Source organism: Hyaena hyaena, unplaced genomic scaffold (assembly GCF_003009895.1).
Source record: "Hyaena hyaena isolate Hyena2069 unplaced genomic scaffold, ASM300989v1 scaffold_236, whole genome shotgun sequence".
NCBI classification, from domain to species: domain Eukaryota; kingdom Metazoa; phylum Chordata; class Mammalia; order Carnivora; family Hyaenidae; genus Hyaena; species Hyaena hyaena.
Genome location: NW_024080868.1, coordinates 1705687 through 1717717, shown reverse-complemented (window position 1 = coordinate 1717717; position 12031 = coordinate 1705687). Strand labels below are relative to the sequence as shown.

At 38.2% G+C, this 12031-nt stretch overlaps 1 protein-coding gene across 4 annotated transcripts in view; it reads left to right on the top strand.

Moving 5' to 3' along the window:
• The window catches only part of TTC33 (tetratricopeptide repeat domain 33), a 42658-nt gene that overhangs the window by 24191 nt on the left and 6436 nt on the right, over positions 1 to 12031 (top strand). For all 4 annotated transcript variants that reach the window (XM_039244283.1, XM_039244282.1, XM_039244285.1 and 1 more), the window contains exons 3-4: positions 9210 to 9291; positions 10990 to 11121. In XM_039244283.1, coding sequence (XP_039100214.1) covers positions 9210 to 9291; positions 10990 to 11121 — 214 coding nt within the window. The remainder of the gene's footprint in view (positions 1 to 9209; positions 9292 to 10989; positions 11122 to 12031) is intronic.

Genomic DNA, 12031 nt, shown 5'->3' with positions numbered 1-12031 from the left:
CTGTAAGATCCTGACTTAAACCAAAATTGAGAACCAGGTGTTTTAATACACCGAGCCACCCAGGCACCCCTAGGTGGTAAAATTATTTTAAATGATTTCTATATCTGAAGTAGAAATTGGGAGGTTACAATTGTGACTTTTTACTTGTTTCAGAAAACTCCTCATCTGGTATGGCAAGGAGTAGGCCAGAGCAGTTGCTTTCAGTACAGGAACAATTAGGGTACATCCTGCAGCATGTACAGGTTGGCATCACTGTTTTAATTTGCTTTGGAAAATGACCTTTATTCAGTGTGCATACACCTTTATGTAACTTCACAGCACCTTCCTACTGTTTCCAGAGGGCAATTGATCTGCTCTAAATTGTTTGTTCTTGTCTATAATAAAAAATTAAAAACTTTTAAGATGTGTTTGTCTTTTTATGTAAGTAAATAGTTTAAATTATTACTGAAAGTGGGCTTTATGATTCAGCCTAATCCCGTGTCCATGTAATTTCAGTAAGTGATAGTGACTAAAACTCAGAGCAGTTTAGAATTTATGTTTAAAGTATACTTATATCTTTCCCCTTGTCTCATAAAATCACGCAGGAACTACAGTCTGAGCATTATCTCAGCATTTCTTTCAATCCTTGCTTCCTTTTCACTAAACATGTATGTCTTGAGAAGATATGCAATAATTTTCTCTCTTTTATTGTCTTTTGCTTCTTTTTTCTTTCTGAGCTATGGAAATTAGGTTCCTTATTAGAATATTCCTTGTATTAGCTACACATTATTTTGTCCTTGCTTTCTTCAGAATGCTAGTCCAAATTCTAGACAGAAAAACTCAAAATAACTTAAGGAATTTTTTTTCAGTTTAATTCAGAAAATTGATCATTGTCTAAAAGTTGGAACCTGATTTACCTATATTGGAAATCACACAACTTTTACTCAGATTAAACCTACCTGAAATTACTTTCAACATCATTATACATCTATATGAAAGTGCTTACAAAATCAAGGAAGTTATCTAAACTCTTAATTTCAAATATATCCTGAACAAAGAAAAACCACCTCCAATACAATAAGAAAATAGAAATTGAGCAAGAAAAGTTTTTTATCATTTTTTGGGCACAATTATTATTATTTTTTTAAATGTTTATTTTTGAGAGACAGGGAGAGAGAGAGAGACTGTGTGTGTGTGTGTGTGTGTGTGTCTGTGTGTGTGTGTGTGTGTGTGTAGGGGTAAAAAGAATGGGGGACAGAGTATCCAAAGAGTGTTCTGTGCTGCCTCCCAATGGGGGGCTTGAACTCATGAACCACGAAGTCCTATCCTGAGCCAAAATTGCACACTTAACCGGACTGACTCACCCAGGTGCCCATGGGGCGCAATTACTGTAAATATTATTAGAAACACAATATAAAATAAGATGAAAACTTGAAAGTTCTTGATGACATAGTTTTTAATGAGGGAATAAAATTGTGAATTTTAATATTCACTAAGGATTTGATAAAAATGTAGCTGTACAGAAATCACTTTTAAATTTGTTTTGGTATTTCCGCATAAGGATATAAAATTGTGTGATAGAAATCAGTTAGAAATCTGTCATGATATTGGAAGTACTATCCTTTGTAGCTAGTTACATTTTATCTGACATAGAAAAAATGCTATAACATTTCTTCTTAAATACAGTGAACCCTCATTCACGGCTTCCTCATTTATGAGTTTACCCACCCACAAATATATTGGTGACCCCCAAATCCGTGCTCATGGTGCTTTCACAGTCATTAGTGGACATGCGCAGAGCTGAGAAAAATCTGAGTGCCTCCTGTGTGGGTTCCCAGCCGAGTCAAACGAGGTGATGTTCTGCCTTCTTGTTTCAGTTCTTACTGTAAACAAGCATTCTTTTTTGGGGCCTATCTAGTGTTATAATTTCCACATTTTTGTGCCTTTTGTTGGTGATTTTGCTGTTTTAAAACACTCCCCAAGTATAGTTCAGAAGGGCTGTCCAGCGTTCCTAAAGACAAGAAGGCTGTGATGTGCCTTACGGAGAGGCTACGTGTGTTCGTTCAGTAAGCTTCGTCTACTAGGCTTCGTCCAGTGCTTTTGGCTGTGAGTTCAATGTTAATGAATCAGCAGTGTTTATTAAATAAGATGTTTTTAAACAGGAGCATGTAAAATAAGGCTGTATGTTAATCAGTTGATACAAATATGACCAGAGGCTTGTAGGAACTTAACCCTGTATTTCCCCTATAAACAGTGATTCAGTATTCACTAATTCAGTCTTTACAGCAGCATAACTATGGGAATGAGAATCAACTATATCTGGAAGACAGTGGTTGAGCTTAAGTCGCGTTTTAATGTATGCAACTTTTCTTTTTATCAAAAATCTAATCGGGACAAGTAATTAAAATTTAAAGCTGTGCAAAATCTAAAAGTCTTTATTAAAAAATTGTGAAAAGGTCTTTCTGGTTCAGCAAAGATAAAATTATATTCAGTATTATTTGACATTTGTTTTATATTCTACTCTCCTCACCCAAATTAGTATAGTATGTTAGTTTCTTGTATCTTTTTTTACTCCCTGAACATTTATTTGGTGATTTTGGTAAGCATTGATCCCACAAAGAAAATATTGAATAAGCATCTTTTGTGGGTGATACACAAAGAGAAACTGTTTGATATGTAGTAAAGAGGACTGTTTAGAGAGTTCTTTGGATGATCTAAAAGGCGGGCATTTAACTAAATGGGGAAATAGAAGCATTCAAGAGTGTTTGAGATGACTTTTGGGAGGAGAGGGCACCAGGGCTTGTCAGGAGAGGCACACTGGAGTGAGCTGAAGAACAGGCAGGATGTGTTTAGCCATAGAGGTCTAGCCAGCAGGGGCCAGAGAAAGTCATTACTGGGGGTGCCTGGGGGCTCAGTCAGTAAAGTCCACTTTCGGCTCAGGTCATGATCTCTCAGCTTGTGAGTTCAAGCCCTGTGTCGGGCTCTGTGCTGATATCTTGGAGCCTGGAGCCTGCTTCCAAGTCTGTGTCTCCCTCTCTCTGTCCCTCCTCTGTTCATACTCTTTCTCAAAAATAAACATTTAAAACATTAAAAAAAAATCATTACTTTGAATTTTTTATAATCCCAGCAAGGAAGGCTGAGGGCTTACACTAAGTAGGAGCAGTGACAGTGGGTTAAAGGATGGATTAGAGAATTGATTGCTGGTGTAACCTAGGGCAGGGCAAGCGTAGTCAAGGTTGACTCCAGGATTCTGTCTCAGTGACTTGGCGGTACTGTTCTCTAAGCCCGGGTTGTAAGGATAGAGTTAGCCTGGAGCAGGAGATGAAGATAAGTTCAGTCTCGACATGTGTTTGAGGTCTGTGTTAACCTTCTCTTGATTTTATATTCCTGGTTAGTTGTCTTTTCATTTCCCTTTCTGGTATTCGCAGACCTTACAGTGAGTTGCCAATATTCGTTGTCCCCACCTCCTTACTCCCGCGTCACTCAGCTGTCTAATGTCTGCTCCTGCCCTGCCAGGAATGCTGTTTTGGTCCCTGTCACTATTGACTGACATGTTGCTATGTCTCTCTGTGACCGGCTTCTCTTTGGTTACTTTGAAATCACACACACCTGAATTTCCTCCTTTCTTTCTCTGCTTCTCAGTCATCTTTGCTAGCCCTTCCTTCTCTGCTTGACCTCTGAACTTTGAAAACTCAGCCCTGGTAGCTTTTCTCTTTCTCATTTACTCTCTCTCTCTGTAGGAGCTTATCCAATCCCATGATTCATTTAATGTATTTGTATAATTTTTAACGAAAAGAAAAAGGCAATAACATAAACATGATGTACATGATTTAAAAGAGCAAATGCAGTACTAACAAAAGATATACAATGAAAAGTAAATTTTGCCCTTACTCCTGTCCTCTGGTCCATTAGTTCACGTTCCCACAGGAAACCAGTTACCAGTTCTTTGATATTCTGCCAAAGATAATCTTCAGATTTATAAGCCCGTGGATCCATATCTGTTTTAAAACATCATAAATGGTGACATTCTAAATATATACACTATTCTCTCCCTTGCCTTTTTTACTTAATATATCTTAAGAGATTATTCTGTATAGAACTGCCTTTAAAAAAAGGAGGGGGGACATATAACTAGATCCCTTACCATCTAGACTCTTACTATCTAAAACCAGAAACCAGACCAGAAAGATTTGGATATAACAGGATACTTGCATTTCATTGCATGATATATTAAACTGTATCTTGGTGTCTCTCTTTTAAGAAAGGATGTTTTCTTCTTTAATTTTTGCCAATGATACAGTGACCGTCCTTTCAGAGATAGAAGTGCGTATATATCCAGGTCAGCTCAAAAGAAAGATTTATAGAAATGGAATTGCTGGGTCATACTAGATGTGCATTTAAAAATGCATACTCCCCCCCCCCCCTTTTTTTGAGCACATTGGGTTTTAAGGTGGCATGTGCACATGAGCTGATTTTTCTACTTTAAAGAATATTTCCTTACTGGCCTTTGTTTAGAGGTTTGTTTTTATTTGTAAGTTTTTGAGGGGAAAAAAGTTCTGTCTTTGTCCCTCACAGAGGTTTTGAAAATAGTATTCATGTACATGTTCTTTTATTGTTTACACAGTGTAAATCGAAAGTGATTGTTCATTTGAAGTGGAGCTTTTAAATGTATGTGTTTATATGCATGCGTTTTGAAGACTAGATTGAGGAGAGGATACGAGAGGGCTGCTTATTTGTGTTTCATTATAAGGATTTCCCCCCTTTTCCATATGACTGAAAGTAAATATTTTAAAAGAATAATTCTAGTTGTTAAACATGTAGGCTAGTTTTTAGAGGATTAAACAGCTAAAATATGATTTGTATTTTAGGTATCCGTAATCTTATCAAAGAGTATTAGTGCCATTTGAATTTTTGATTAGCATGAAGATTGCTAGTTTTAAGAACTAAACCAACTGGGAACTGAAGCTATGTTTCCTCTAAAGCTGGTGGGTCATACTAATAGAAAATTGGAAGGGGAGTAGTACAGACAAGAAGTATAGTGTTCCCTTCATTGGCTTTTTTCTTAATTAAAGGAAATCAATGAGAATGCTATCTTAAGTTATACTAACCTTCCTTCTAAGGTGATCTCATTTCCAGTTAGTTTGACATCAAACATAATGTGTGTATTATATTTGACCTCCAAAATACAATTTTCTTCAGTAATTATTCATGACCCACTTCCTTCCAAAGATAATTATAATGGCCAAAGGGTAATTTTTTTTCAGTTTTATTGAGATATAATTGATGTATAATGTTGTGTAAGTTTAAGGTGGAGAATGTGATGATTTCATAAACGTATATACTGCAAAATAATTACCACAGTAAAAGATTAGTGGACACATCTGTTAACTCACATAATTCCCGCTCCCCTCTTATTTTTTGAGGTAAGAACATTTAAGATTTACTCTTAGCAGCTTTTAAGTGTAATGTTGAACAGTAGAGGATTTATTTGAATGGATTTTGCATTGAAATAGTAATAATCAGTTTCTAAGCATTATGCTATACAGAGAAACATTTGATAATTTAAAGACAAAAAATGTTTCATGTGTGATAAAACATTAAAACACTTGGAAGAATATACAATAAAAATGTTAACTATGGTTGTCATCTTTTGGTGAAATTTTGAGTGTCTGTGTGTGTGTGTGCGCGTACACACACAGACACACTTTCTGGTACTTCTCTATTTGTATATTTGGGAAGCAGTTTTTTCTTTCAAAACAATTATGTCAAAACCATTGTCATTTACTCCAGTATGGAATATAAGGAAGGCCTGATTTAAGAACATTTTGTTTAAAAAAAAAATCAAATACTTTCTGCGAGCCAACTGCATGTTTTAGTTGCCGGCATAGGTTTGCATCCCGGGCCGCCATACTAGATGTGCACATGCGGATCAGAGAGGGAAGAGCACCACGGGGATCCTGCCTTCCTCCTCCTTCCCTTTCTCTCTTATCCACAAACTGTGGATTTTAACCCCTTGAGAGCCCACCAGTAAAGTTCAGACTTTCTGATTTCTTCTCTGTAGATCCCTTTCATCTTCTTTCCTAGCTGGAGTACCAGGTGAGGTCCATGTACCTCTTCTCTGCCATCATTCTTTTTTGAAATTATGTTTTGCTTGAAGGAGGCTACTGTCTCTGGGGGGCTGGGAAAGGAAGGACTGTAAGAACAACATCCTTGAGGGGTTAGCGCATGAATCCAAGCAGTGTGATCTGATAGGTGGTGGCCCTACAGGAAGCAGCTGGCTAATTAATTCTGTATGGTTGATGGTGTTTTAATAAGAGGAGAATTCATAAATAAGAAATTTTGATGGTACCTTTAAAGATACCTTAAGGGGCGCCTGGGTGGCTTAGTCGGTTAAGCATCCGACTTTCGCTTAGGTCATGATCTCGCGGTTCGTGGGTTCGGGCCCTGCGTCGGGCTCTGTGCTGACTGCCAGCTCAGAGCCTGGAGCCTGTTTCAGTCTGTGACTCCCTCTCTCTCTGACCCTCCCCTGCTCACGCTGTCTCTCTCTCTCCTAGAAATAAAAAACATTAAAAAAAAATTTAAAGATACCTTAAATGCTTTCCTTACTTTGAAGTTCAGTAGGCAGTTTCTAAGCTAACTTTAATGTATGAATTATCTAAAAATAATTGGGAGTCTTAGATTCCGATTCAGGGGAACTCGGAGCCAGCAGTGGGACACAGTGGTTTAACCAACCTGTGTCTATCACCTGCTGAGCACAGAGTTTGTAGGAAAGTCATGGGCCAGTCACTTAACACCTGTGCAGGCCACACTAATGGGCATAGCCTGTACTGTGCAGAAGTGTCCACATATGTGGAAAGCAGAGACATAGGGGAAATCCACAGAGATATCCGCATGAGCTGAAGGAAGAGCACTGGTGAGCAGCAGCCGGTGAGACTGCCTGTTTCCACTAACACTTTGCACTTTGGGTACCTGGCTCTAGATAGATGCTCGAGTTTGGGAAAGTCCTTGATAAAGAAATAATTTTCAGTTAATGGAGCTCTTAGATGTTTGATTTGTGACATAAGAATATTGTGATACAGACAGAAGCAGGGAGAAACAGAGCACCAGGGCAGCAGATGATAAAAATGAGGTGGATAATGGTCACACTGTGTTCCTAAACTTCCAGAAGTCTTTCACCCAGAGTTAAACACAGTGTCCAAATAAGTATCTCTTCAGTGCTCAGCAGGAGCCCCTGTTAGGGAAGAAGATACTAACAGCATTCCGGGCAGTAGTTCTCACAGCCTCTCTGCATGTTCATGTTTTGGTTTGCTTGGAAACAAAGACTACCAGCTTTTTGGGGTGAATCTTTTTTTTTTTTTTTAATTTTTAAAGTTTATTTTGAGAGAGAGAGAGAGAAAGCTGAGTGGGGAGGGGCAGAGAGGAAGAGAGAATCCCAAGCAGGCCCCATGTTCAGCACAGAGCCCAACGCTGGGCTCAGTCTCACCACGAGATCATGACCTGAACCAATGTCAAGAGTTGAACACTTCCCGATGTCAAGAGCTACCCAGGTGCCCTGTGGGAGGACTCTTAAGCTGGTAGTTATATACAGCCTGCTACTGTAAAATAGCAGTAGCTACTGCTACAACGTATCATGGTAGCTAAGGCAGGCTTTGTAAAGCACACTCCCACCATGTCTACCCTCACCCCTGCTGCTGGCCATGGAGTCGGCTCTGCACAAACTTATTTTAAGGTATCAGTAGCCTATTTGTCATTTGTCAGGCTAGTGTAAGACCGCTGGAAATGACATTGCTCATTTGTATTACTAGTAAAGGAGCTCTATAGCAAGGTGAAAACAGAATTTACTTTTTTATGTTCTTCAACTTGTATTTTCTAGCAAATTGTACCTTTATTTCTTTATTTCACTTCCCTGTGTTTAAATTATCAGTACATATTAGCCCATATTTTGGTTGTTATGTTTGGTTTGGATCTTCACGTATTCAGTAGGAAATCATGTAGAAGAACATACAGAGGAAATAAGGGTCTGGAAAACAGGTAATAGTGAGTGATTCAATGGATAGGGCTTAATATGCTATGAAAGATATTATCCATGGTTCACAACCTTGGTGTTTATTAGCATTTCCTGGTTTAAAAAATATAGATGCCTGGGCTCTATTCTGAGAATAACTGTTTTAGTTGATCTGAGGCAGGGACCAGCTGTGTGTGTGTGTTGTGTGTGTTGTGTTGTGTATTTCTTCCCCTCCAGAATCTCCCTAGATCATTCTGTAGGTAGCCAGGAATTAAAACCAGTGGATTATATATTTTCTGTTTAGTGCTAGAAAGCAGAATTAGTAGCACTGGGGGAAAGGTACAAGAGAGAAAGTTTCGGCTCATAATGGAAAATATTCTGGTAAATGGAACTTTCACCTCCTAAAATAGTCGAGGGTACATGAGTTAACCACTTGGAAAGGAGGCTGGGAAACGACTGCGTTGGAGAACACATGGGACGCCATACTTCCTTCGTTTTATTCACGAAAGGAGGTGTTGGAGCGCTTCCACAGGTTGGGCAGGTGGGGCACTCAGATCCGTTTTGGGTAGGATGACTTTGAGGTACTCGTGGCACATTGTGGTGGAGACATGAATTGACCACATGGCTCTGGAGCTCACAAAAGAAACCTGACTAGAACGTCAGTGAAAAGCTGGTAGTGGAAACCACCAGCTCTATACTGTTTATCGACTTGACCCCTGTTTTATAAGCTTACCATGCTTTCTAGTCCCTGAGGTCCTGGAATTTACAGACAAGGAAGCTTAAAACTGAAGAGTCTTTACACAATTACTAGACAACTTCTTGAATTGTTCTGCATCTAGATTGCTCAGCAGAGCCCAGGATTACAACTGGATTGTGAATTCCTCATTAAAGTCCTTTGCAGTACATCGAACATGCATGACATTTGCACATTGAGGTTGATGAAAAAAGGGAAATTTTGGTGGTGATTTCTCAGCCCAGAAAATAAAGTTGGAGAAAGACTTCTAAGATACCTTTTATTTAATGTATGTTTGTCTTTTTTTTTTTTTTTTTTGCCACCCTTTCCCTTTATGTCTTAATTTTTCTTTTGTAACATTATTATCATCAGTTCTTAAATAGAGTGATTTCTTGATAAACAGTTATTTGTTAGTAACTGATTTCCAAATCTGGTCATGTACTCTCAGGGACTTATTGAAAATATAATACTAATGTAACTTCACGAATGCAGGTATCGAGAGGCGATTCAGAAGTGGGACGAAGCACTGCAGTTAACCCCAGATGACGCGACCCTGTATGAGATGAAATCACAGGTAATGGTTATGAAGGTTTCCATTATGAAATTGTACTATGTGTGTGTTTGGTGAATAGAAATGAACCAAAATAGCATTTCTTTCCATTTTCTTTCTCAAATATGTCCTTAAAAATTTTTTTCAATATTTCCTTTACAGAAAAACATGTCACCATGTTTATTGCTCTGCCTCTTGCACAACATTAGAAATTCATTTATTTTCACAATGAAGTTAACTTATTTCAACCTATGGTAAGATGTGAACACATGGCTATCTTTTAGGAAGTCACTGGTGACTTCTTAAATAAATGAAATGTGTTTGCTTTCCTTGGAAATTAATTATACTGGACTGACCAATCACTTTGTTTCCTCAGAATGAGGGTGGGTTGGGCTCTGGAGGATATGTCTCTAAAAATGACCTAGTTCTTAGCAAAAGGTCAGAATAGACTCAATTTATTATAGTTTAAAAATAATACTTGAATTTTAAAAATACATTTCTAATATTTTGTGGGAAAGTCTATAAAGAAAATCTCTGAGCACCCCTGGATTAAGTTATCCAAAAGACTTTAAAAATCTCTAATGGAGCATCAGACATAGTTTTGGCAGGGAGTAGTTGTACTTCAGCCTTGATCTACACACCTTACAGGTATCTTTCAGATAATGATGTCAAGCATAGGGCACATTCTTTATCAGCTTTGATTCTAGATTAACCAAGAAAAGCGCAAATAAATTATGTCCACTGGGGCACCTGGGTGGCTTAGTTGGTAAAGTGTCTGACTTCAGCTTACGTCATGATCTTGCAGTTCGTGAGTTTGAGCCCCGCGTCGGGCTTTGTGCTGGGAGCCTGGAGCCTGCTTACGATTCTGTGTCCCCCTCTCTCTCTGTCCCTTCCCCACTTGTGTTCTCTCTCTCTCTCTCTCTCTCTTTCTTTGTCTCTCAAAAATAAATAAAACATCAAAAAAACCCCGAGAACCCTCTATCAAAAAAAAAATCTGTCCCCTGGATAAAGTGCTGTGAGGACCATCATTTGGTTAAGTCTTTAATTTTTGGTCTTGACTAGATATATGTTAAAGGCAGTATTTGTGGTATGAAATAGATTGTTTAATTTGGAACCTAATAATGATAGTTGTGTTACAAATCTCATGAAATGTGAATGGTCCCCAAAATGATAGATAAAATCTAGCCTTTTCCCATAGATTCAAGTGGAAGGTTCTCTAGAACTCCCTATTTTTCTGCCTTGTATGGTTTGAAAAACCCAGTTTTGGGAGCCCTGTGGGGTGTTTAAATGATTTTTGTAGCAGGAAGATGTTTATAGGATGTGTGGTTAAACAAATTTAAATTTACCTCGTTTAACAGCAAGACCTGGGATCTCCTGAAAACCACAATTAAACAGAACAATTAGAAGTCGAATTAAGAGTTCAATAGCTGTGAGCCACCATGGCTAGAATATGACCACCTTGTTTTAACCAGATGGACAACAGGGTTCAGTGACTGAAAAGGGGATGGTTTATATTTTCATAGTTATTTTAGGAATAGGAAGAAGAGTATTTGTTCCTGACTCCGATTGGCAGAGGAGTGGGTCGAAACCACTGAGATGCTATATTTAGCAGACTAAAAATATGTTTTTAATGAAAAGGTTTGTTTGCATATGGTTATTCATCAGTAGTTTGCTAGTTTATGAATATTACTGACAGGTTTTATTTCTTCTTTTTGGCTGTAGGTCCTGATGTCTCTTCATGAAATGTTCCCAGCAGTACATGCAGCTGAAATGGCTGTCCAGAGAAATCCACATTCATGGGAGTCTTGGCAAACTTTGGGACGTGCTCAGCTTGGATTAGGAGAGATAGTCCTGGTAAGGAAGTCAGATGATTATGATGATGAAATTTTGTTTTGATGTGTTTTTGATGAGCTGAGCCAAAAAGTAAATAGCCATTTAACACATCTGTGCAAAGAGTAAAAAGCAAATTACCTCTTAAAGGTATTAATCCATAAACAGATCAAAGTTATTACTGAACATCTTTTGCATTATAAATTTTTTTCTTAATTTAATGTTTATGTATTTTGAGAGAGAGACAGACCATGAGCAGGGGAGGGGCAGAGAAAGGGGGGAGACACAGAATCTGAAGCAGGCTCCAGGCTCCGAGCTGTCAGCACAGAGCCCGACGCAGGGCTAAAACTCAGGAGCCATGAGATCATAACCTGAGCTGAAGTCAGACACTGAATCGACTGAGCCACCCGGGCGCCCCACATCTTTTTCATCATAAATATCAATTATATTAGAGTCAGAATATTTTTTCAGGTATTAGACATCATGAAATTTTTTTTAAAAAATGGCATTTGGTCAGCCTTATTGAAAAATATATAAAATAAGCAACTTTTAGGTTAGGTTTTTGCAACATTAAATTTCCCACTTTTAAGGTGATGCCAGTAGCACATGGAGACAAAACCACTAATTATGTAAAGGTAGGAAGAAAATAGAGTATGGGAGAGTAATGGTGATGAGTTACTGGAAAAGTTGTCAAGCTTCATGAGGGGAAAACAGGCCAGGGCAGAAGTTTATGAAAATGAAATACTTATTGTGTTGTGTTTGTTATTAATTGATACTTAATGCATTTCTCATCTTGTCCGGACCATAACTTGTAGGAAGCACAGGCTAAATAGAGGAGAGGTGGCTAAGACAGTTATCCTGCTTTTGTTTTTGTTTTGGCAGCGCTACGTGTACCCGGCAACTAACTTCCTAAAGAGTGCTTACAAATCTAATC